The 22098-nt window shown below is 33.5% G+C and overlaps 1 protein-coding gene across 4 annotated transcripts in view; it reads left to right on the top strand.

The window, feature by feature from the left end:
- Positions 1-22098, top strand: part of EPHA6 (EPH receptor A6) — a 745715-nt gene that overhangs the window by 185311 nt on the left and 538306 nt on the right. For all 4 annotated transcript variants that reach the window (XM_031958889.1, XM_031958890.1, XM_031958891.1 and 1 more), the window contains exon 3: positions 1249-1912. In XM_031958889.1, the coding sequence (XP_031814749.1) occupies positions 1249-1912 (664 nt within the window). The remainder of the gene's footprint in view (positions 1-1248; positions 1913-22098) is intronic.

Below are 22098 nucleotides of genomic sequence, written 5' to 3'. Positions count from 1 at the left end.
AAAAGTGTCTTGGAACCTTAAAAAACTATACAAAATATATTTTGTTTTGTCTGTTAATTTTTATATTTTGAGCTTTGTGAGGCATGATATTGGTGTCTTTTGATTGATATGCCATATGATAAAGAGATTTCAGCATACTACATTTCAATTTAAGTACATGACAACACTTAGAACTTCTATTTTAATGACACTATAATGATACCTCCCCACCCCTTCTGAGAAAGAGAGAGAGAGAGAGAGAAAGAGAGAGAATTGAAAGAGGACTTATAATATTTTTTAATTGTGATATTTTTAGTAAATCTCATGGATCTTCAGATTCTAACAATGTTTTATATTATTATTATTATTATTTAACCTTATGGAAATTGTGTGTGTGATGTGTGTGTGTGTGTGTGTATGTGTGTGTGTGTGTTATTTCTTAGTCCTATTTTACCTTGCTTTCATTTTTATATATGGAATAGAGATTTTTTTTTAACTTTTATTTTTGATGCTAGCTTATTTATTTTTAACTTTTTTGAAAAAGAAAACAGCTGCTAGTTAAGAAGAGTAATACACCAACAAATAAAAACAATGATTATTCAGCTAGGCTGTTAGGTGTTACAGTGGCATATTCTAAGTCAGTAATAGCCTAGGTTCAAACATGACCTAAAACATTTAGTAGATATATGAATCTGGGCAAGTCATTAAATATGTTTGCTTCATTTTCTCTCAGCTTTAAAATGAGGGGTCATGCACCTACCTCCTAAGATCCTTATCACTTGTAAGGATCAAATGAGACAATATTTATAACCCACAGTACTTGTCATATAAAAGTTGCTTAAAAATTACTTGTTGCCTCCTAATTTTGTTCCTAACTAATTATTGAGTGTCTAAGGTGAGCATAGTATTAACATCATTGTTACAGAGGATATTAAGAATGATAAACATTTTATTTTGCATAAACCCCAGCTTATATCTGCCATCCTCTAAAACTTCAGGTTTTATAACACATCCGATGCTAATGCTAATCATAATCAGGCATTAAAGATGGTGAAGCAACAAAATTGAATTTGTTGTGTTTCATTTAATTTGAAGAAATAGATATAACCTCTCAAATGAACATTTTGCAAGAAATTCTACATTCTTTCTTTGGGAAACCTCACAAGTAACTTCATTTTTATGTTTTGAGTTACTTTGGGTCATACAATTCAATCTTTTAGAAGTTATTTTATTGGTTTAATTTCTTAATCTTTTTATTTTTTTATGCAGTGGGATGCCATCACTGAAATGGATGAACACAATCGACCCATTCATACTTACCAAGTATGCAACGTAATGGAACCAAACCAAAACAACTGGCTTCATACAAACTGGATTTCCCGAGAGGCAGCCCAAAAAATTTATGTGGAAATGAAGTTTACTCTGAGAGATTGCAACAGTATTCCTTGGGTATTGGGAACTTGTAAAGAAACTTTTAATCTCTTCTACATGGAATCTGATGAGTCCCATGGAGTTAAATTCAGGCCAAGCCAATATACTAAAATCGATACTATTGCTGCTGATGAGAGTTTTACCCAGATGGATTTGGGTGACCGCATCCTTAAGCTCAATACTGAAATTCGTGAGGTGGGACCAATAAACAGGAAAGGATTTTTTCTTGCTTTTCAGGACATTGGAGCATGCATTGCTCTGGTTTCTGTTCGAGTTTTCTACAAAAAGTGCCCATTGACTATTCGTAACTTGGCTATGTTTCCTGATACTATACCAAGGCTTGATTCTTCCTCTTTGGTGGAAGTTCGGGGTTCCTGTGTTAAAAGTGCTGAAGAGCGGGACACACCAAAATTATATTGTGGAGCTGATGGAGATTGGCTAGTTCCTCTGGGACGTTGTATCTGCAGTATAGGATATGAGGAAGTAGATGGTTCCTGCCATGGTAAGGAAGGAAAATCAATTTACATTGCACTTAAGATGATGAATTTGCAGGTCAGATTTGTTATGAATTTATTTGATAAAAAAATTAATGTCTGAATACAATTCTTTACACTGTGAATTTTATAAAGATGTTAGGTGATATGAAATAGCTGTTTTCCTCCATCTTCCCAAATGCCCTAAAAAGTGTGAAAGATAGGTGTGCATTTTTCAGAATACAAAATTATTTTCTGAGTTAATTTGAGGAAAAATTATACATTAACAATATGAATACTTCAGTGTAATGTTCTTGGTGGGTTTTCTGGAGGTCTTGGAGCAGCCTTCTTTTCAGTAGAGTAATCATGACAAGAATAGCCAGATGTTAAAGTCCAAAAGTTTTTATTGTCTCCTTTGCCTGGTGCTCTGCTAGCTTTCTTCTGGCCTTGAGAGGGGACTTCTTTTCAGTGGAGAAAATGCAGGAGGACAGGCCTGCCACCATAGGGTGTGAGATGGGATGAAAAAATCTGTTTCTCAATCTCCCAGGAGAGCCACCTGACCGAAGATGGAATGAATCTCTTTCCTTGGTTCCAAGAGCTTGAGCTCCCGCCTCCGGTCCTTTGTCTTCTTTGCCCTCTGAATCCCAGCTTGTATGCTCTACACTGAGTATAAACAATTCATTATATCACTAAGAAAGCATGATTTGTTATAAGATTAAATCAATCATACTGAACTTAGAAAACCATGAAGTACCATGCTAAACTAGATAACCATTGCCTCATCAATTCTACTGACTTAACACCTTGTAGGAATCCTTGTTTCAGAGTTTGGGCCAAAAACACTTCAGTAGTACCTGATCCTATTTTTAAAGCAATGGTTTGAGAAGATTGGAAATGTAAACTTATAAAATAATCTCTCAGATGATAGGAATGCTTCCAAATAACATCTGATTGTACTTATAAAATGGGGAGTAAATTTCAGTCTATTAAATTATCCTTGTCAAAATTAAGTGTGTAAAATTAAATACAGATTTCAGTTACCTTTTACTTTTTTATTATAGCTTTTTATTTACAAAATATATGCATGGGTAATTTGTCAGCATTAACCCTTGTAAAACCTTCTATTCCAACATTTCCCCTCCTTTCCCCCACACCCTCCCCTAGATGGCAGGTAGACCAATACATGTTAGATATGTTAGAGTATGTGTTAAATATAATAAATGTGTACATATCCATACAGTTATTTGGCTGTACAAGAAAATCAGACTCAGAAATAAGGTAAAATTAACCTGAGAAAGAAATCAAAAATGCAAGTTGAATTGGAAATGCTATATTGTGATTCACACTAATTTCCCAGAGGTTTTTTGCTGAGTGTAGCTGGTTCTCTTCATTATTGAACAAATGGCATTGATTTGGTTCATCTCATTGTTGAAGAGAGCCACGTCCATCAGAAATGATCATCATATAGTATTGTTGTAGAAGTATATAATGATCTCCTGTTCCTGCTCATTTCACTCAGCATTAATTCATTTAAGTCTCTCCAGGCCTTTCTGAAATCATCCTGCTGGTCATTTCTTACAGAACAATAATATTCCATAACATTCATGTAACACAATTTCTTCAACCATTCTCCAATTGATAGGCATCTACTCAGTTTCCAATTTCTGGCCACTACAAAGATTGCTGCCACAAACATTCTTGTACATAGAAGTCCCTTTCCCTTCTTAACATCTCTTTGGGATATAAGCCCAGAAGTCACTGCTGGATCAAAGGGTATACACAGTTTGATATCTTTTTGAGCATAGTTCCAAATTGTTCTCCAGAATGGTGGGATGTATTCGCAATTCTACCAACAATCTATCAGTATCCCTGTTTTCCCACATCCCCTTCAACATTCCACATTATCTTTCCAAGTCATTCTAGCCAGTCTGACAGGTGTGTAGTGGTATCTCTCAGTTGTCTTAATTTGCATTTCTCTGATTAATAATGATTTGGAGCATATTTTCATATGGCTAGAAATAGTTTCATTTTATTCATCTGAAAATTGTTCATATCCTTTGACAATTTATCAATTGGAGAATAGCTTGATTTCTTATAGAGTCAATTCTCTATAAATGAGGCCTTTAGCAGAACCTTTGACTGTAAAAATGTTTTCTCAGTTTATTGCTTCCCTTCAAATCTTGTCTGCAATAGTTTTGTTTGTACAAAAGCTTTTTAATTTGATATAATTAAAATTTTCTATTTTGTGATCAATAATGATCTCTAGTTCTTTGTTCACAAATTCCTTCCTCCTTCCCAGGTCTGACAGATAAACTATCCTATGTATTTCTAATTTATTTATAATCTCATTCTTTATGCCTAGATCATAAGCCCATTTTGACCTTATCTTGGTTTATAGTGTTAAGTGTGGGTCAATGACTAGTTTCTGCCATATTAATTTCCAATTTTCCCAGCAGTTTTTGTCAAACAGTGAATTCTTATTCCAAAAGCTGGGGTCTTTGGGTTTGTCAAACACTAGATTGCTATAGTTGACTATTTTGTCTTGTGAACCTAACCTATTCCACTGATCAAGTAGTCTATTTCTTAGCCAATACAAAATGGTTTTGGTGAATGCTGCTTTATAATATAGTTTTAGATCTGTTAGAGCTAGGCCACCTTCATTTGATTTTTTTATCATTAGTTCCCTTGAAAATCTTGATCTTTTGTTCTTCCAGATTAATTTTCTTGTTATTTTTTCTAGGTCATTAAAATAGCATTTTGTGAATCTGATTGTTATAGCATTAAATAAATGAATTACTTTAGATTAGATAAATGAATTTTCATCTTTATTATATTCACTCAATCTATCTAAGAGCACTTAACATTTTTCCAGTTGATTAGATCTGACATTATTTGTATGGAAAGTGTTTTATAATTTGTTCATATGGTTCATGACTTTCTGTTTGTAGATAGATTCCCAAAGATTTCATATTATCAGCAGTTATTTAAATGGAATTTCTTTTTGTATATCTAACTGTTGGATTTTGTTAGTGATATATAAGAATGCTTTGATTTATGTGGGTTTATTTTGTATCCTGCAACTTTGCTAAAGTTGTGAATTATTTCTAATAGCTTTTTATTAGAATCTCTGGGGTTCTCTAAGTATACCGCCATGTCATCTGCAAAGAGTGATAATTTGGTTTCCTCATTACCTATTCTAATTCCTTTGATCTCTTTTTCAACTCTTATTGCTGAAGCTAGCATTTCTAATACAATATTAAATAGCAATGGTGAAAGTGGACAACCTTGTTTTTCACTCCTGATCTTATTGGGAATGGTTCCAGTTTAATAGCCATTACATATGATGCTCACTGATAATTTTAAATAAATGTTACTGATTATTTTAAGGAAAAGCCAGTTTACATCTATACTCTCAAGTGTTTTTAATATGAATGGATGTGGGATTTTAGCAAATGTTTTTTCTGCATCTATTTAAATGATCATATGGTTTTTGCTAATACTCAATTATGCTAATAGTTATACTAATATTGAACCAGCCCTGCATTCCTGGTATAAATCCTACTTGATTGTAGGGTATTATCCTCGGGATGCTTTTGTGTAACCTTTTTGCTAAAATTTTATTTAAGACTATTGCATCAATATTCATTAGGGACATTGGTCTATATTTTCCTTTCTCCATTTTCAAACTATCTGGTTTAGGTATCAGTATCATGTCTGTGTCATAAAAGGAATTTGGTAGAAGTCCTTATTTCCCTATTTTTTCAAATAGTTTATATAAAATTGGCATTAATTTTTCTTTAAGTGTTTGGTAGAATTCACATGTAAATCTATCTGGTCCTAGAGATTTTTTCTTAGGGAGTTCATTAATAGCTTGTTCTATTTCTTTTTCTAAAATGAGACTATTTAAGCAAATTACTTCCGCCTCTGTTAATCTGGGAAGCCTATATTTTTGAAGGTAATCATCCATTGCACTTAGGTTATGAAATTCATTAAGATAGTGTTGGGCAAAATAACTCTTATATTGCTCTAATTTCCTCTTAATTGGTGGAAAGTTCTCCCTTTTCATTTTTCAGACTAACAATTTGATTTTCCTCTTTTTTTTAATCTGATCAAATTTACCAAAGGTTTATCTATTTTGTTAGTTTTTTTTAATAAAACCAACTTTTAGTTTTATTTATTAATTCAATAGTTTTTTTTTACTTTTAATTTTATTAATTTCTCCTTTTAATTTTAGAATTTCAAAGTTTAGTATTTGATTGCAGTTTTTTAATTTGCTCCTTTTCTACCTTTTTAAATTGCAAGCCCAAATCCTTGACCTTCTCTTCCTATATTTTATTCAATTAAGTCTCTAAAGATGTAAAATTTCCCCTTATTAGTGCTTTGGCTGCATTCCATTTTGGTATGTTGTTTCATTGTTGTCATTTTCTTTGGTGAAATTATTAATTGTTCCTATGATTTGCTCTTTCACTCATTCATTCTTTAGGATGAGATTATTTAATTTCCAATTACTTTTTGGTCTACTTACCCCTAGCTTTTTGTTGAATTTTTTATTGCATCATGATCTGAAAAGAATGCATTTGCTATTTCTGCCTTTCAGCATTTAATTTTGATGTCTTTATGTCCTAATATACGGTCAATTTTTATATAGGTTCCATGAACTGCTGAGAAGAAAATATACTCCTTTCTGTCTCCATTCAATTTTCTCTAAAAATCTATCTTATTACTGAACTAGCTACACCCAGCAAAAGAACTGGGAGATGACTAAAAACCATTACATGGAATTCCCAATCCCTATACTTTTGCCTACGTGCATTTTTTATTTCCTTCACAGGCTAACTGTACAATATTTTGGAATCCAATTCTTTTTGTATAGCAAAAAACGGTTTGGACATGTATACTTATTTTGTATTTAATTTATACTCTAATATATTTAACATGTATTGGTCATCCTGCCATCTAGGGGAGGGGGTGGGGAGAAGGAGGTGAAACATTGGAACAAAAGATTTGGCAATTGTCAATGCTGTAAAATTACCCATGCATATAACTTTTAAATAAAAAGCTATTTTTAAAAATCTATCATACTAAACTTTTATAATATTCTAATATTAGCTTCTTTCTTATTTGTTTTTTGGTTTGATTTTTCTAATTCTGAGAGTGCAAGGTTGAGATCTCCCACTATTATAGTTTTGCTATCTATTTCTTCATGCAACTCTCTTAACTTTTCCTTTAGGAAGTTAGAACTATACCATTTGGTGTATACATGTTTACTATTGATATTGCTTCATTTTCTATGCTACCCTTTAGCAAAATATACTTTCCTTCCTTATGTCTTTTAATTAGATCTTTTTTTTTTTTTTTTGCTTTTGCTTAATCTGAGATAAGGATGGCTACCCCTGCTTTTTTTTTTTTTAACTTTACCTGAAGCATAATAGATTCTGCTCTAGCTTTTTCCCTTTCCACTATATGTATCATCCTGCTTTAAATGTGTTTCTTATAAACAATATATTGTAGGATTCTGGCTTTTGATCCAATTCTGCTATTCACCTTTGCTTTATGGGAGAGTTCATCCCATTCACATTTACAATTAAAACTACTAATTCTGCATTTCCTGACATCTTATTATCCCCAGATTATGCTTTTCTTTTTCTTTCCCCCTTACCCTTTTTCTTAGTATTAAACTTATGGGAACTACTTGCATCATGCAACTCTCTCTCTTTAGAATCCCTCCCACATCCTTTGAGTCCCTTTTCCTTTTTTATACCTGTCCCAAATGACTCTTTTCCTTTTCCCTTTCCTTCTCCCACTTTTTAATGATGTTTCTCTGTAAACCAAATATGTCTAATATTTTCTCTTTGAGCAAATCTGATGAGAGGAAGATTCATATAATATTCCTCCCTCTCCCTCACCCTAAATTCCCTAAGACATTAGAGGTTTCCTTTGACCCTTCATGGGATGTAATTTCCCTCTTTTTATCTCCTCTTTTCCCTTTTCCTGATGTTATCCCCTTTCCACTTTTACTTCCTTTTTTTGTATTATAACAGTAAAATTAAATTATACATGTGCTCTTTATGTATGTCTATAATAGAAATATAGTACTCAAGAGTTCTTTTTATCTTTTATGCTTCTCTTGAGTTCTATATTTGGAGGTCAAAGTTTTTGCTTAGCTCTGGTTTTTTCATTAGGAATAAATGGAATTCACCTGTTTCTTTGAATGTCCATATTCTTCCCTGGAAGAAAACGCTCAGTTTAGCTGGATAGCTTATTCTTGGCTGCATTCCAAGTTCTTTTGCCTTTCAGAATATCAGATTCCAGGCTCTTCGATCTTTTAATGTGGAAGTAACTAAATCCTGAGTGATGCTTATTGTTCCTCGGTATTTGAATTGTTGTTGTTGTTGTGGTTTTTTTTTATTTTTCTGGCTGCTTGTACTATTTTTTCTGATACTTCTGAAATTTAGCCACAATATTACTTTGAGTTTTTATTTTAGGGTATCTTCCAGAAAGTATTCAATGAATTCTTTCACATCTTAGTAGTTCCTCTTTGATGATTTCCTATAAAATAGTGTCTAGGCTTTTTTTTCATCATAATTTTAAGGAAGTCAAATAATCCTCAGATTATCTCTTCTAGATTTATTTTCCAGATCTGTTGTTTTTCCAAGTAGATATTTAACATTTTTTTCCTATTTTTTCATTCTTTTGGTTTTGATTCTTGATGTCTCCATGAATCATTTCTGTTTGTTCAGTTCTGATTTTTAATGAGTTATTTTCTTTATTAGCTTTTTTATTTTTTTATATATATGTCCAATTGAGTTTTTAAATGAGTTGTTTTGCTCTATGGAAATTTTTTCCCATTTCACTAATGTTTTACTGAGTTATTTTCTTTTTTCCAGTTCACAAATCCTACTTTCCTGGGAGTTCTTTATCTTTTCCAGTTCACAAATTCTGTTTCCCCGGGAGTCTTTACCTTTTCAAATTCACAGTTGTTTTCCCTCTTTATCAAATTTTTCTTGTAATGTGTTATATCCCTTTTCCACACTCTCTTGCAGAGCTTCTCTTTCCTTTCCCCATTTTTCTTCTAGCTCTCTTTTAAGATCTTTTATAATTTCTTCTAGGAAAGCCTAATGTGAAGGGGATCATGCTATATCCCCCTTTGGGGTTTTGTCTGGAGACTGTCTGCTATTAGCCTCCTCAGAGTTGGGAAACTATTCTCTTTCTATATATAGAAGCTATCTATATTTAGATTTCATTTGACTTTTTTGCTAATTTTTTAAAAAAAAAACCTTAGGGTCTGCCTTCAGGGCAAGGATATTAACAGCTTCCTCTACAGAACAGGGAGAGATGTATAGTAACTGTCTTGCAAGCTGGCTCCAAAGAGCAGCTGAGCTGTTGAAGTGCCACTGCTCTGGGGAAGCGAAAGTGCAACTTCCCTAGGCAGAGCTGTGCAGTGGAAGAGTCTCTGCTCCAGGTAGGACCCCACCCCCCAATACTATGCATAAGTGTGATTGCCCCAGGCAGAGCTGGGCAGTTTCACTGTGGTCTGTGCTTCTAATGCTGGTTGGGTGTGGCCAAGTCCTGTTAAATTCTGGTGTTTTTGTGGAATACACTCTACCTTTGGCACTTGTGTAAGTTCTCTGCAGATCTACTGCTTTGCAACTAAAGTAGAGCAGCCAAACTGTGGTAGAGTCCTTCCGACAAATTTTCCACCCGCAGCTACCGCACCTGCCCTCGGTCCACTGAGCTTCCTAGCCTCTGTGTTCTACCTCCCTGCCTGAGCTGGCCTCCTCCCACCAATCAGGATTAACCTTTTCTGGCGATCTTCAATCTACATCTTTGGCTGGTAATTTGTTGTACTCCCAATATTCATGGATTCTACCAGTCAGGCACTATTTCAGAGGTTGAATTTGGTAATCATTAGTGAGGGTAAAAGGGGACCTTAGAATGAAGTATGTGTCCTCTCCGGCATCTTGGCTCTGCTCCACTATTGAATACTTTTGATAAAACATTGAAAAGTATTTTAAATATGTTTAATCCTGATTTTGATGTGTGTATAAACTAGTTGTCAGGAAATGTTATCATAGTATGTTTATGGAGCTTAACATTATGCTTTGCAAATTCATCTCTGAGATGATTGTACATAGTTTATAAGTTGGAATTTTTTTTAAAATTTCACTTCAGCAGCTAATATTATCTAAGTAACTTTAATAAAGTTTCACTAGAATACATAGTAACTTTTTGAAGATTTTTTGAATATTGTTATTTGTGTTCTAGCTATTAACAGAATAATTTCTTTTCAAAACAACCCCTTTCAGGCTCCCATGGTCCATTCTATTTACTTAATTATAATCAATTTTGTTTCTCTAAAATATTTAAGTTTCTATGTCTCTATTATGATCATTACTTATTCACATCTACACATAAACTTTAATTAACAGCAGTTAATATTAAAATCATTGAGTACTTCTATCCCAATAGCTGTAAATTATTTGCATTTTGCTTTTCATTGAACTGAATATCTTACTCTTTAATTATATTTTATTAACATTGATTAAAAGAATGAAGCTATCATTTAATTATAATTTAATTGTATATTATACAGTATTCCTATATAACATGCATATTACATTTTTATGAAAGCTTTTTATTTACAAAGCGTGGGTAATTTTTCCAACATTGACCGTTGCATAATTTTTTGTTGCACATTTTCCCTTCTTCCCCAAACCCCCTTCCCCATCTGGCAGGTAGTTTAATACATGTTAAATATGTTGAAATACATGTTAGATCCAATATGTATATACATATTTATACATTTATCTGGTTGCACAAGAAAAATAAGATCGAGAAGGAAGGAAAAATACTGAGAAAAAATGCAAGCAAATAACAACATAGAGTGAGAATGTTATGTTGTGTTCCATGCTCTGTTCCCATGGTTCTCTCTTTGGCTCTCTTCATCATTGCACAAGTACAACTGGTTTGAATCTTCTCAATGTTGAAGAGAGCCATTCCAATCAGAATTGATAACCATATAGTTTTGTTGTTGCTATGTATAATGATCTCCTAGTTCTGCTCATTTCACTTCACATCAGTTCATGTAGGTTTCTCCAAGCCTTTCTGAAATCATCCTGGTGGTCATTTCTTACACAACAACAGTATTCCATAATATTCATGTACCATCATTTGTTCAGTCATTCTTCAAATGATGGGCATCCACTCAGTTTCCAGTTTCCTGCCACTACAAATAGGGCTGCCACAAAGATTCTTGCACATGTGGGTCCCTTTCCATCTTTCAAGATCTCTTTGAGATATAATTCCAAGTAGAAACACTGCTGGACCAAAGGGTATACACAATTTGATAACTTTTTGAGCATAGTTCCAAACTGCTCTCCAGAATAGTTGGATCCATTCACAGTTGCACCAGTTTTCCCACATCCCCTCCAACATTCAGCATTATCTTTTCCTGTCATTTTAGCCAATTTGACAGGTATGTATCTCAGAGTTGGCTTAATTTGCAATTCTCTGAACAATAATGATTTGGAAAACCTTTTCATGTGAATAAAAGAGTTTCAATTTCTTCATCTGAAAATTGTTCATATCCTCTCCCCATTAATTAACTGGAGAATGAATTGAACTATTATAAATTTGAGTCAGTTCTCTCTATATTTTAGAAATGAAGCTTTTCAAGAGATCATTATATACTTCAACAACAATACTATATGATGACCAATTCTGATGGACTTGGCCATCCTCAGCAATGAGATCAACCAAATCATTTCCAATGGAGCAGTAATGAACTAAACCAACTATGCCCAGCAAAAAAACTCTGAGAGATGACTAAAAACCATTACATTGAATTCCCAATCCCTATATTTTTGCCCACCTGCATTTTTGATTTCCTTCACAGGTAAATTGTACAATATTTCAGAGTCTGATTCTTTTTGTACAGCAAAATAACTGTTTGGTCATATATACTTATTGTGTATCTAATTTATATTTTAATATATTTAACATCTACTGGTCATCCTGCTATATGGGGGAGGTGGTGGGGGGAAAAGAGGGGAAAAATTGGAACAAGAAGTTTGGCAATTGTTAATGCTGTAAAGTTACCCATACATATAACCTGTAAATAAAAGGCTATTAAATAAAAACAAAAGAAATAAACAATCACAAATATATGGCGGGTATATAAATTTCTCCTTTATTATCCCTACTCATCATGCACTCTTTTCTACTCTCTTTTATGACAGTAATCCCTAGATTCAATTGATGGTTTTTAGAGAAGTATGTACATACACTTAATACAATAAGAGAAATATAGTTTGCTTAATTGAAGTCTTTGAGTATCTTGCCAAATGTCTACAAGTAAGCAATACCAAATAATATTATGTAAATAAAATATAGACTTAGGAGCAAATCTCTAACCATTGGTTTTAGTCTTTTCAGAGTATATTTCCTCTATTTTTTTCTTATTCCCACTGTAGTACATGTTTTGAGAATGATATTCTTAGCTTATTTCAGCATTTCATATGCCCCAATGGGATCCATTATAGATAAAATTTATTTTTCTTATAGAATACCCAGTGAAAAAAGGAAAGCTCCATTGGTATATGACATATAGCAATGCCGCTTTCTGTTGCTTCATCCTTTGTTCTTTTTTTTCTTTTTCCTGCTGAGGCAGTTGGGGTTAAGTGACTTTCCCAAGGTCATCTAGCTAAGAAGTACTAAGGGTCCGAGGCTAGATTTGAACTCAGGTCCTCCTGACTTCAGGGCTGGTTCTCTATCCACTGCATTACCTAACTGTCCCTCTGATCTTTTTCTTAATGTGTCTAGTGTTATATATTGATATATTAAGAAATGTTTATACTTTTATGTCAAAGGATTCCCCTCTGCCTTTGAGTTTCTTAAAATACTTTATATTTGATCCTTCTGTTTGGAAATCTTGCCATCCTCACCTTGAATATGTCTTGGATTTTGATGATAAAGCATCCATAACACACACGCACACACACACACACACACACACACACACACACACACACATATTTATTTATTTATCATCATTGGAAGTTCCATTCGTTCCCAATGCAAGATAGCTACTAAGCTATTTGATATAAAGGTTCATGTAATCCTCTTCTGCCTTTTTTTTTTCTTTCAATCTAGGGACAGGCAGATAATTCTTTGTGTATAATCTCAGCAGTCTTCCAATCTGAATATTCGATTTCTCTTTCAACTCAACTCTATTGTCCCAAAATTTCCTTCTGTGACACTAACATTTTCTGACAAAATGGTATTTTAAACAGTTCTTTTCCTGTTGTGCTATTTCTTTCATTATCATGTCTTTAATTTAACAGGTCAGAAAATGTTGCTTGAAGGAGAAACTGATTTTGTGGATTATGATAAAATAGAATTATCTTTTTTTAAATTTCACCAGAGTTTTTTCTTTCATGGTAAAGACATTAACAGCTTTGCTCATTTGTAATTAATACCTTCTGTTTGTTGCTTGACAGATTGCTTAAATCTGGTCTTTTAACTTCAAACCCAGCATTCTTTACCATGCAGATCAAATTAAATATTTCTCTAAACATTCATCATAAATATTATACTTAAAAATATAATCAATAAGGGGCAGTGGTTTGGTTTTGATATTTTTTAAAATATGCAAATTGGTGTTGGGATATGCATGAATAGGTAAATAATTTTAATTCTTCAAAAATGTCATTTCCTTCTGATAACTTTTGATTTTTAAACTGAGAAGTAAAAAAATACACTATATTTCTGATAGAATGCAAGGCAATTTTGCTTTCATCATTGTCTTTTTAACTTAAGGACTAAAAAGTGCATTATAATTCCTTACCTTATGAGAATATATGTTCCTTAGAGAGGAGAGAATTTTTTTTTCAAAAACATCCTGTTATTTTCCCACCTTTTCTTTGACATATCTTATTTAACTTTAACTTACTTGTAATGATCCATGGATGCAATTTTCTCCCTTAAGACATTTATATAAAACATTTACATGACTGATTTAGTCACTTGCTTTGGTGACATTTTTTTTTCCTTTCTAATTACTTCCTTTAGAAAAGTGATGTAATTATTTATTGGCTTTGTGAACCTGGACAAGTCACCTAATGTAAAACCTCAGTTTCCTCATTTGTTAAGTTAGATTAATAATAATAATACCTACCTTACAGGGTTGTTGTAAAGCTGAAAAAAGATAATATGCAAAGTGCTTCAAAAACTTGAAACTTTTCCTTAAAGGATAATTAGTAGTATTATGATTAATAATCATGTCCCCAAGCCTCAGTTTCCTTATCTCTAAAATGAGGAGTTTGGATAAGATAGCTTGTGATGCCCTTTTTTCTTCTAGAATTGTGATCCTTTATGTATATGTATATGTTTTCTCTCTACTTTTTATTTTGGCGTGGCTCTCTTTCAATTGTATTCTATTAATTTCCCATGTGTTCATAATTATATAGGTGACATTAACAAAATATTGTAAATATTTTATCTAAAACACTTTTAAAGTACATATTACTGGAACAGACCAAACTGCTTGCATTCTCAATAATTCTGAATAAGGTTGAAAGGAATATCCTAAGATAACTTTGACTTTATATAGGGATTCTTGAATAGAGGCACTGTGAACTTAAAAATTTATTTTTGATAATTATATTTCAATTTATTTGTGTGTTTTTTTAAAGTATGAATTTCTTGCATTTAAAATATTAATCTAAAGAGGGGTTCATAGATTTCATCAGAAAAACAGAAGGGTCCATGACACTGATGAAATAATTACCCTTGCTTTATTATATTTCCTCTTCTTCTGATATGAAGCAATTATTGATGAAATAACTCTGCAGTTTTTTTAGTTCTTTTGTTTAATTGTACAATAAAAAGTGTACCTGAGAAGTAATGTCAGAGAGATATTGATTTGGTGTAGTTTAATCTCTCAGTGATCCCAGATAACTTTCTAAATGAAAATGAGAGATTAAAAAAGAACAGTTGCTAATCCACATTGATTGAAGGAGATTTGTCTCTTGGAGTTCCTTAATTCAATGGAATTATCAGCTAGGGAGTGGGGGGAGGAAGAAGGGAGAGAAAGACAGAGACAGACAGACAGACACAAAGAGAGAAACAGAGAGAGATAGAGAAATGTTAAGTAGGATGATGTACCAGTACCAGTTGAGAGGTGTGATGTCATTAGGAAATCCTACCTGGAACAAGAATGGGAGATTGTTGTCTATTATGTTAATAAATATTTATACATTTGTGTCTTTAAATGACTCAATATAATACTAAATCTTAAATTACTATATAAATCCTTATAATAGTTGTTAAATCATTTTGTGATCCCATTTGAGCTTTGCTTAACAAAGATACTGGATTGATTTGACATTTCTATCTTTGGCTAATTTTATAGATGAGAAAACTGAGGCAAGCAGGGTTAAATTACTTGCCCAAGACCACATATCTAATAAGTGTCTTTGGCCAGATTTGAACTTAGAAAGATAAGTCCTCCTTATTCCATGCCCAAGACTCTACTCACAGCACAATCTAACCTAGCTATAGGTAGTTAGGTGGTGCAACATATGTATGTGTGTATGTGTATATATAAATTGATGTATATGATATAATATAATGTAATGTAATGCAATAGAATACAATATATATCTGAATATGTATTTGTATATATATATATATATATATATATATTATATATACAGTTTATTTTTTTAAGGACCAACTCAGCTAACAATAGAGAGGAACATCACAGATTACTCATTTCAGCCATGTCTGTCTCTTACTTTCTGTCTCTCTCTTTGTGTTTATGTGTCTGACTCTCTCTCTCTCTTCTCTCTCTCTCTCTGTCTCTCTCTCTCTTTCTCTCTCTCTCTCTCTCTCTCTCACTCCTCTCTCTTTCTCCCACACACACAGACATCTATGAAAAAATAGAAGAGTACAAATATGAATTTATTGGAGGGAAAAAGTCCAAGATCCTGAAAATTTGATTCATTTATTCTAATTTAAAGTTTACATATTTTGCTTGTTCAAAGACATTTTATTCTTTTTAAAAATTTTTATAGCTTTTAATTTAAAGTTAATTTGGGTTTTTAGCGTTGCCAAACCGTTCCAATTTCCCCTCCTTCCCCCTTCCCTAGATGTGGATGACCAATAATTTAAAATATTAAAAAATTAAATACAAAATATGTATACATGTCCAAACCGTTATTTTGCTGTACAAAAAGAATTGGACTTTGAAATATTGTACATTTAGCCAGAGAAGGAAATAAAAAACGCAGGTGGGCAAAAATATAGGGATTGGGAATTCAATGTAATGGTACTTAGTCATCTCCCAGAGTTTTTTCACTGGGTTATGGTTGGTCCAGTTTTTATCCCAAGTACTGATTTGGTTCATTCATTGTGATGATGGCCAAGTCCATAAACTGGTCAATATGTATTGTTGTTGAAGTATAAAATGATCTCCTGGTTCTGCTCATTTCACTCAGCATCAGTTTGTGTAAGTCTCTCCAGGCCTTTCTGAAATCATCCTGCTGGTCATTTCTTAAGACATTTTATTCTTTTTTTTTCTTATTGTAGTAACTTTTTATTGACAGAATCCATGCCAGAGTAATTTTTTTACAAACATTTCCTTTACTCACTTTGTTCCGATTATTCCCCCACCCCTCAATCCCTCCCTAGATGGCAAAGTCCATACATGTTAAATAAATTCGTATATCCAGATACCAATATTGCAGATCCAAAACACTTTCTTGTTACAGGGAGTTGGATTCAGAAGTTAAAAAAACCCGGGAAGAAAAACAAAATGCAAACTGTTTACATTCATTTCCCAGTGTTTTTCTTTGGGTGTACTCTTCTGTCCATCATTGATCAGTTGAAACTGAATTAGGTCTCTTTTTAAAGAAACCACTTCCATCAGATTCATTTCTACAGTATCATTGTTGAAGTGTATAATGTCCTTGACTCTCATTTCATACCAGTTCATGTTTCCTCCAACCTCTGTATTCATCCTTTCTTTTACAGAACAATAATATTCCAAACATTCATATACCACAGTTTACCCAAATTCTCCAATTATGGGCATCCCCAGTTTCCCTTCTACCCCTACAAACAGGGCTGCCACAAACATTTTGGCACATATTGGTCCCTTTCCCCACATCTCCGGGTATAAGCCCAGTAGAAACACTGTGGATCAAAAATTATTACAGTTTGATAATTTTTGGCAAACTCCAGATTACTCTCCAGAATGGTTGGATTCTTCCAGCTCCACCAACAATGTATCGTGTCCCCATCCCTCCAAAATCATATTATTTTTTTCCTGTCATCTTAACCAATCTGACGGTGTGATGGTATCTCAGAGTCGTCTTAATTTGCATTTCTCTTGATTAATAATGATTTGACACTCTTTATTGGTGGTTAAACAATTTCATCGTCTGAAAATTGCCTGTTCATATCCTTTGACCATTTATCAATTGGAGAATGGGGTTTCATAAATTAGAGTTAATTTCTTATATTTTGGAAATGAGGCCTTTACAAACCTTTAACTGTGAAGATGTTTTCCCGTTTGTTCTTCCTTCTAATCTTGTTTACATTAGTTTGTTTGTACAGAAGTTTTTTAAATTTGATGAATCAAAATTTTTATTTGTGACTAATGGTCTCAGTTCGTCTTTAGTCACAAATTTCTTCCTCCTCCACAAGTCTGAGAGATATATATCCTATTTCCTTAATTTGTTTATAATCTTGTTTTATATCTAAATCATGGACCCATTTTTGATCTTATCTTGGTATTGGTGTTAAGTGTGGGTCCATCCAACCCATAAATTTCCATTATCCCAGCAGTTTTTGTCAAAAATGAATTCTTATCCCAAAGTGAGGACTTATTTTAAAAATTTGCTATACCTTTGCTATTCTGCGGCCTAACCCCAAGATCAACAATCACCCAATGCAAAGGTTTTTGGGACGCGCATTTGTTTTGTCGGTGCGGCCACCTTCTTTGATTTTTTTTCATTTTCTTTGTTCTTGCCCATTATTCCTTGAATTTTGTTTTATTTTTGCAAAATTTTCACGTTGGAAGCAAAATTGGGTTATTTAGGGAGATTGCCATCTTTATTATATTTGCTCAACCTATCCAGGAACACTTAATATTTTTCCAATTGTTTAGGTCTGACTTTATTTGTGTAGAAAGTTTTTTGTAATTTTGCTCATATAATTCTGACTTTCCTTTGGAGATAGATTCCCAAATATTTTATGCTGTCAAAGTTATTCAATGGAATTTTCTTTCTTTTATTGCTTGTGTTGGATTTTTTGTTGGTGATGTATAAAATGTGAGGTTTATGGGGATTTATTTTATAACCGCAACTTTCAAAGTTATGGATTATTTTAATAGCTTTTCTAGAATTTGGGTTTCTAAGTATACCATCTATCATCTAAATATGATATTTGGTTTTCACTGCCCTTCTGATTCCTTTAATCTTTTCGTTTATTGCCGGGCTAGTGTTTCTAATACAATTTGAATAAAATGGTGACAGGGGCCCTTTTCCTCAAGTCTTACAGGAAAGATTCCAGTTTTTTGCATATGATGTTACTGATGGTTTAAATTATGCTCCTGACTATTTTAAAGAAAAAGTCCATTTATTCCATACTCTCGGTTTTTTATTGGAATGGATGTTGGATTTTATCAAATGCTTTTTCTGCATCTATTAAATATCTATGGTTTTTTATTGATATTTTCAATTATGCTAATAGTTTTCCCAATATTGAACCGCCCTGCATTTGGTATAAATGCTCTTGGTCATATTTTATTATCCTAGGAATGATTTTTGTAATCTTTTGCTAATATTTTATTTAAGTTTTAGCATCGAATTTCATTAGGAGATTGGTCTATAATTTTCTTTTCTGTTTTCACCCACGGTTTAGGTATGTACCAATCTGTGTTGAAAGGGTTTGGTAGGACTCCTTCAGTCCCTATTTTTCAAATAGTTTATATAGCATTGGGGTTAATTGTTCAAATTTTGGTGAATTACGTAAATCCATCTTCGGGGTTTTTCTTAGGGATTGGTTAATAGTTGTTCTATTTTTTTTCTAAGATGGGACTGTTTATGATATTTTTCTTCCCTTTTTCTGGGAACCATATTTCTTAAGGTATTATTCCATTTCAGTTGTTGAATTTATTGCGATAAAGTTGGGCAAAGTAATTCCTTTATTGCTCTAATTTCCCTCTTCAAGTGTGATTCTCCTTTTCATTTTTTAAGATAACAATTTGATTTTCATCTTTCCTTTTTTAATCAGATTTATGGGGTTTGTCTTTTTTTGGTTTTCATAAAACCAACTCTTGGAAATTAATTAATTCAGTACTTTTTTTTACTTTCAATTTTATTGATCTCTCCTTTTATTTTAAATTTCAAGTTTAGTGTTTGACTGGGGGTTTTAATTTGTTCCTTTTCTACTTTTTTTAGTTAAACCCAATTCAGCCTTCTCTTTCTCTATTTTTGCAAGTAGGCCTCTGAATTAAATTTCCCTTATTATGCTTTGGGCATCCCACCTTTTGGTATGATTCTCATTATTGTCATTTTCTTGGGTGAAGTTATTAATTATTCTATGATTTCTTTTCACCTCATTCTTTAGTTAGTTATTTAGTTTCAATTTTTTTTATCCTTTCCCTTTTTGTTGGGTGTAATTTTTATTGCATCGTGGTCTGAAAATGATGCATTTACTATTTCTGCCCGCAGAGTTTGATTTTATTCAATATATGGTCTATTTTTGTATGGGTCCATGAACTGCTGAAAAGAAAGTTACTCCTTTCTGTCTCCATTTCGTTTTCTCAGGGTCTATCATATCTAACTTTTCTATATTCTTTTACCTCTTTGACTTCTTTTTATTTTTTTGGTTTGATTTATCTTTCTGAGGTGCAAGGTTGAGATCCCCCTATTAGGTTTTTGTCTTTTCTTCTTGCACTCTCAATTTCTCTTTAAAATTTAGATGCTATACCACTTGGTGCATATATGTTTAATGATATTGCTTCATTATTTATTACCCAGCAAGATAATTGTCCTTCCTTATCTCTTTTTTGATGAGATCAATTTTTTTTTTTGTGATCTGAGATGGATGGCTACCTTTTTTTGACTTCACCGGCATAGTAGATTTTGCTCCATCCTTTACCTTTATTCTGCATGTATCTCCCTCTTCAGGTGTGTTTCCTTAAACAACATATTGTAGGTTCTGGCTTTTTAATCCATTCTGCTAATCCTTCCTCTTTTGGGGGTTTACCCTTTCATTTATGGTTAAAATGACCAATTCTGTTTCCCATCTTGTTCCCCTATTTTGCTTTTCCCTTCTTTCCCCTTACCCCTTCCCAGTATTTAAACTTTTGGGCACCACTTTGCTTCTCCGCCCTCCCCTTTTTTGGTATCCCTCCTCCCTACCTTGGTTCCTCCCCTCCTTACTCCTTTCCTCACAGTTTCCATATTCCCTTCTGCTTGCTTATTCCTTCCATTTTCACTTTTCCTTCGCCTTTTCAATGGATGGGAATTTCCTCCTATTAATATGTCTAAACTTTTTTTCTCTTAAAAGTCAATTCTTTGGCAGCAAAATCCCACATTTCATCCCCTCCATTCTTTCTCTGAGATATAATAGGTTTCCTTTGCCTCTTTGTGAGATATAGTACCCCCCTTTCCCTTTTTCTGATACAATTCCTTTCCACTTTAATTTCAGAACAAAGGTATCATGTATTTTTTTACATCTTTACAGCAGAAATATTGTTCCCCAAGATTTCTTTTTACCTTTGGTTTTTTCTTCATTTTAGATCAAACTTCTTGTTAAGTTCTGGTTTTTCACCAAAAAATAGGTGAAATTCACTTATTTCATTGAATGACCATCTTCTTCCCTGTAAAAGATGCTCATTCTGGCTGGAGTAAGTATTTTGGGGTAATGCCAGTTCCTTAGCCTTTGAATATCTATTGGCCCTTCGATCTTTTGGATTGCTAGATCTTGGGTGATCCTTTTGTGGCTCCTCTATTTTAATTGGGTTTTCTAGCCACTTGGGTTTTTCCTTTGTTTGGGGTTCTGGCATTTGGCCACTAATTTTTGTGTTTTGATTTTGGATCCCTTTCAGTGGGTGATTGATGAATCCTCTCAATGTCTATTTTACCCTCTTTTTTCTGGCACTTCTCTTTGATAATTTCCTGGAAAATAGTGTCAAGGCTCTTTTTCCATCGTTTTTCTGGGGTCAATAATTCTCCCGTTGTCTCTCCTCGACCTGTTTTCCAGGTCTGTTGTTTTCCCAGAAGGTATTTCACATTTTCTCCCATTGTTTGGTTTTTGGTTTTGCTTGCCTAGATTCTTCTTGTCTCCTTGAGTCATTCAATTCCATTTGTTCTATTCTGATTTTCAGTGAAGTGTTTTCTTCACTCACTTTTTTTATATCTTTTTCTAATTGTCCAATTTGTTCTATGGAATGTTTTTCCATTTTGCCAATTTTATTCTTTAGCGAGCTATTTTCTGTTTCCAGTTCACTAATCCTATTTTTCAAGGATTTTATTTCTTTATCCATTCTGCCTTTAAGTGAGTGTGATGACTTCTCCAGACTCTCTTGCCAAGCCTCCCTCTCCTTTTCCCATTTTTCTTCTAGCTCTCTTGTGAGAGCCTTTTTAATTTCTTCTATGAGATTCATCTGTGCTGAGGAAGGGATGATCTCCTCCTGTGGGGATTCACCTGGGGACAGTCTGTTTTTAGTCTCCTCAGGATTTAGAGTCTGCTCTCTCTCTGTATAAAAGCTGTCAATCTTTAAGGTCCTTTTCAACTTTTTGCTCATTTTGTCAGAGAAGAATCAGAGACAAACTAGCAAAGAAAAAAAGGAAAAAAAAACCAAATGGAGTCTGCCTTTTTGGGGGAGGGGCTGGGTGGCGTTACCGAGCTTCCTCTACAGACTGCGGGGGCAGCAGCGAGGCACTAGCAGGACTGTGCTGCGCCTGCACTCTAAGACTCTGAGAGCATGCTGAGACGCTGTTGGGGAAGGGTGACCGGTCCCAAGGAACTCCAGCTATTTGGGGTTGTATTCTTCACCCCCTTTTGTTTTTAGCTTCTCTCTTGGGCTACTGACTTGCTTCCAGGGCAAAGTATCCAATCCTGTAGCGAAGCTCTCCCCACAGAGACGGCTGAGATCACACCCCAAACCCCTCCGGTCTGGTCAGCTGTGAGCTACCTGCTG

The sequence above is a fragment of the Sarcophilus harrisii genome, chromosome 3 (assembly GCF_902635505.1).
Source record: "Sarcophilus harrisii chromosome 3, mSarHar1.11, whole genome shotgun sequence".
NCBI classification, from domain to species: domain Eukaryota; kingdom Metazoa; phylum Chordata; class Mammalia; order Dasyuromorphia; family Dasyuridae; genus Sarcophilus; species Sarcophilus harrisii.
Note: the sequence above shows the minus strand (reverse complement) of the source record. Positions and strands in the feature narration are given on the sequence as shown.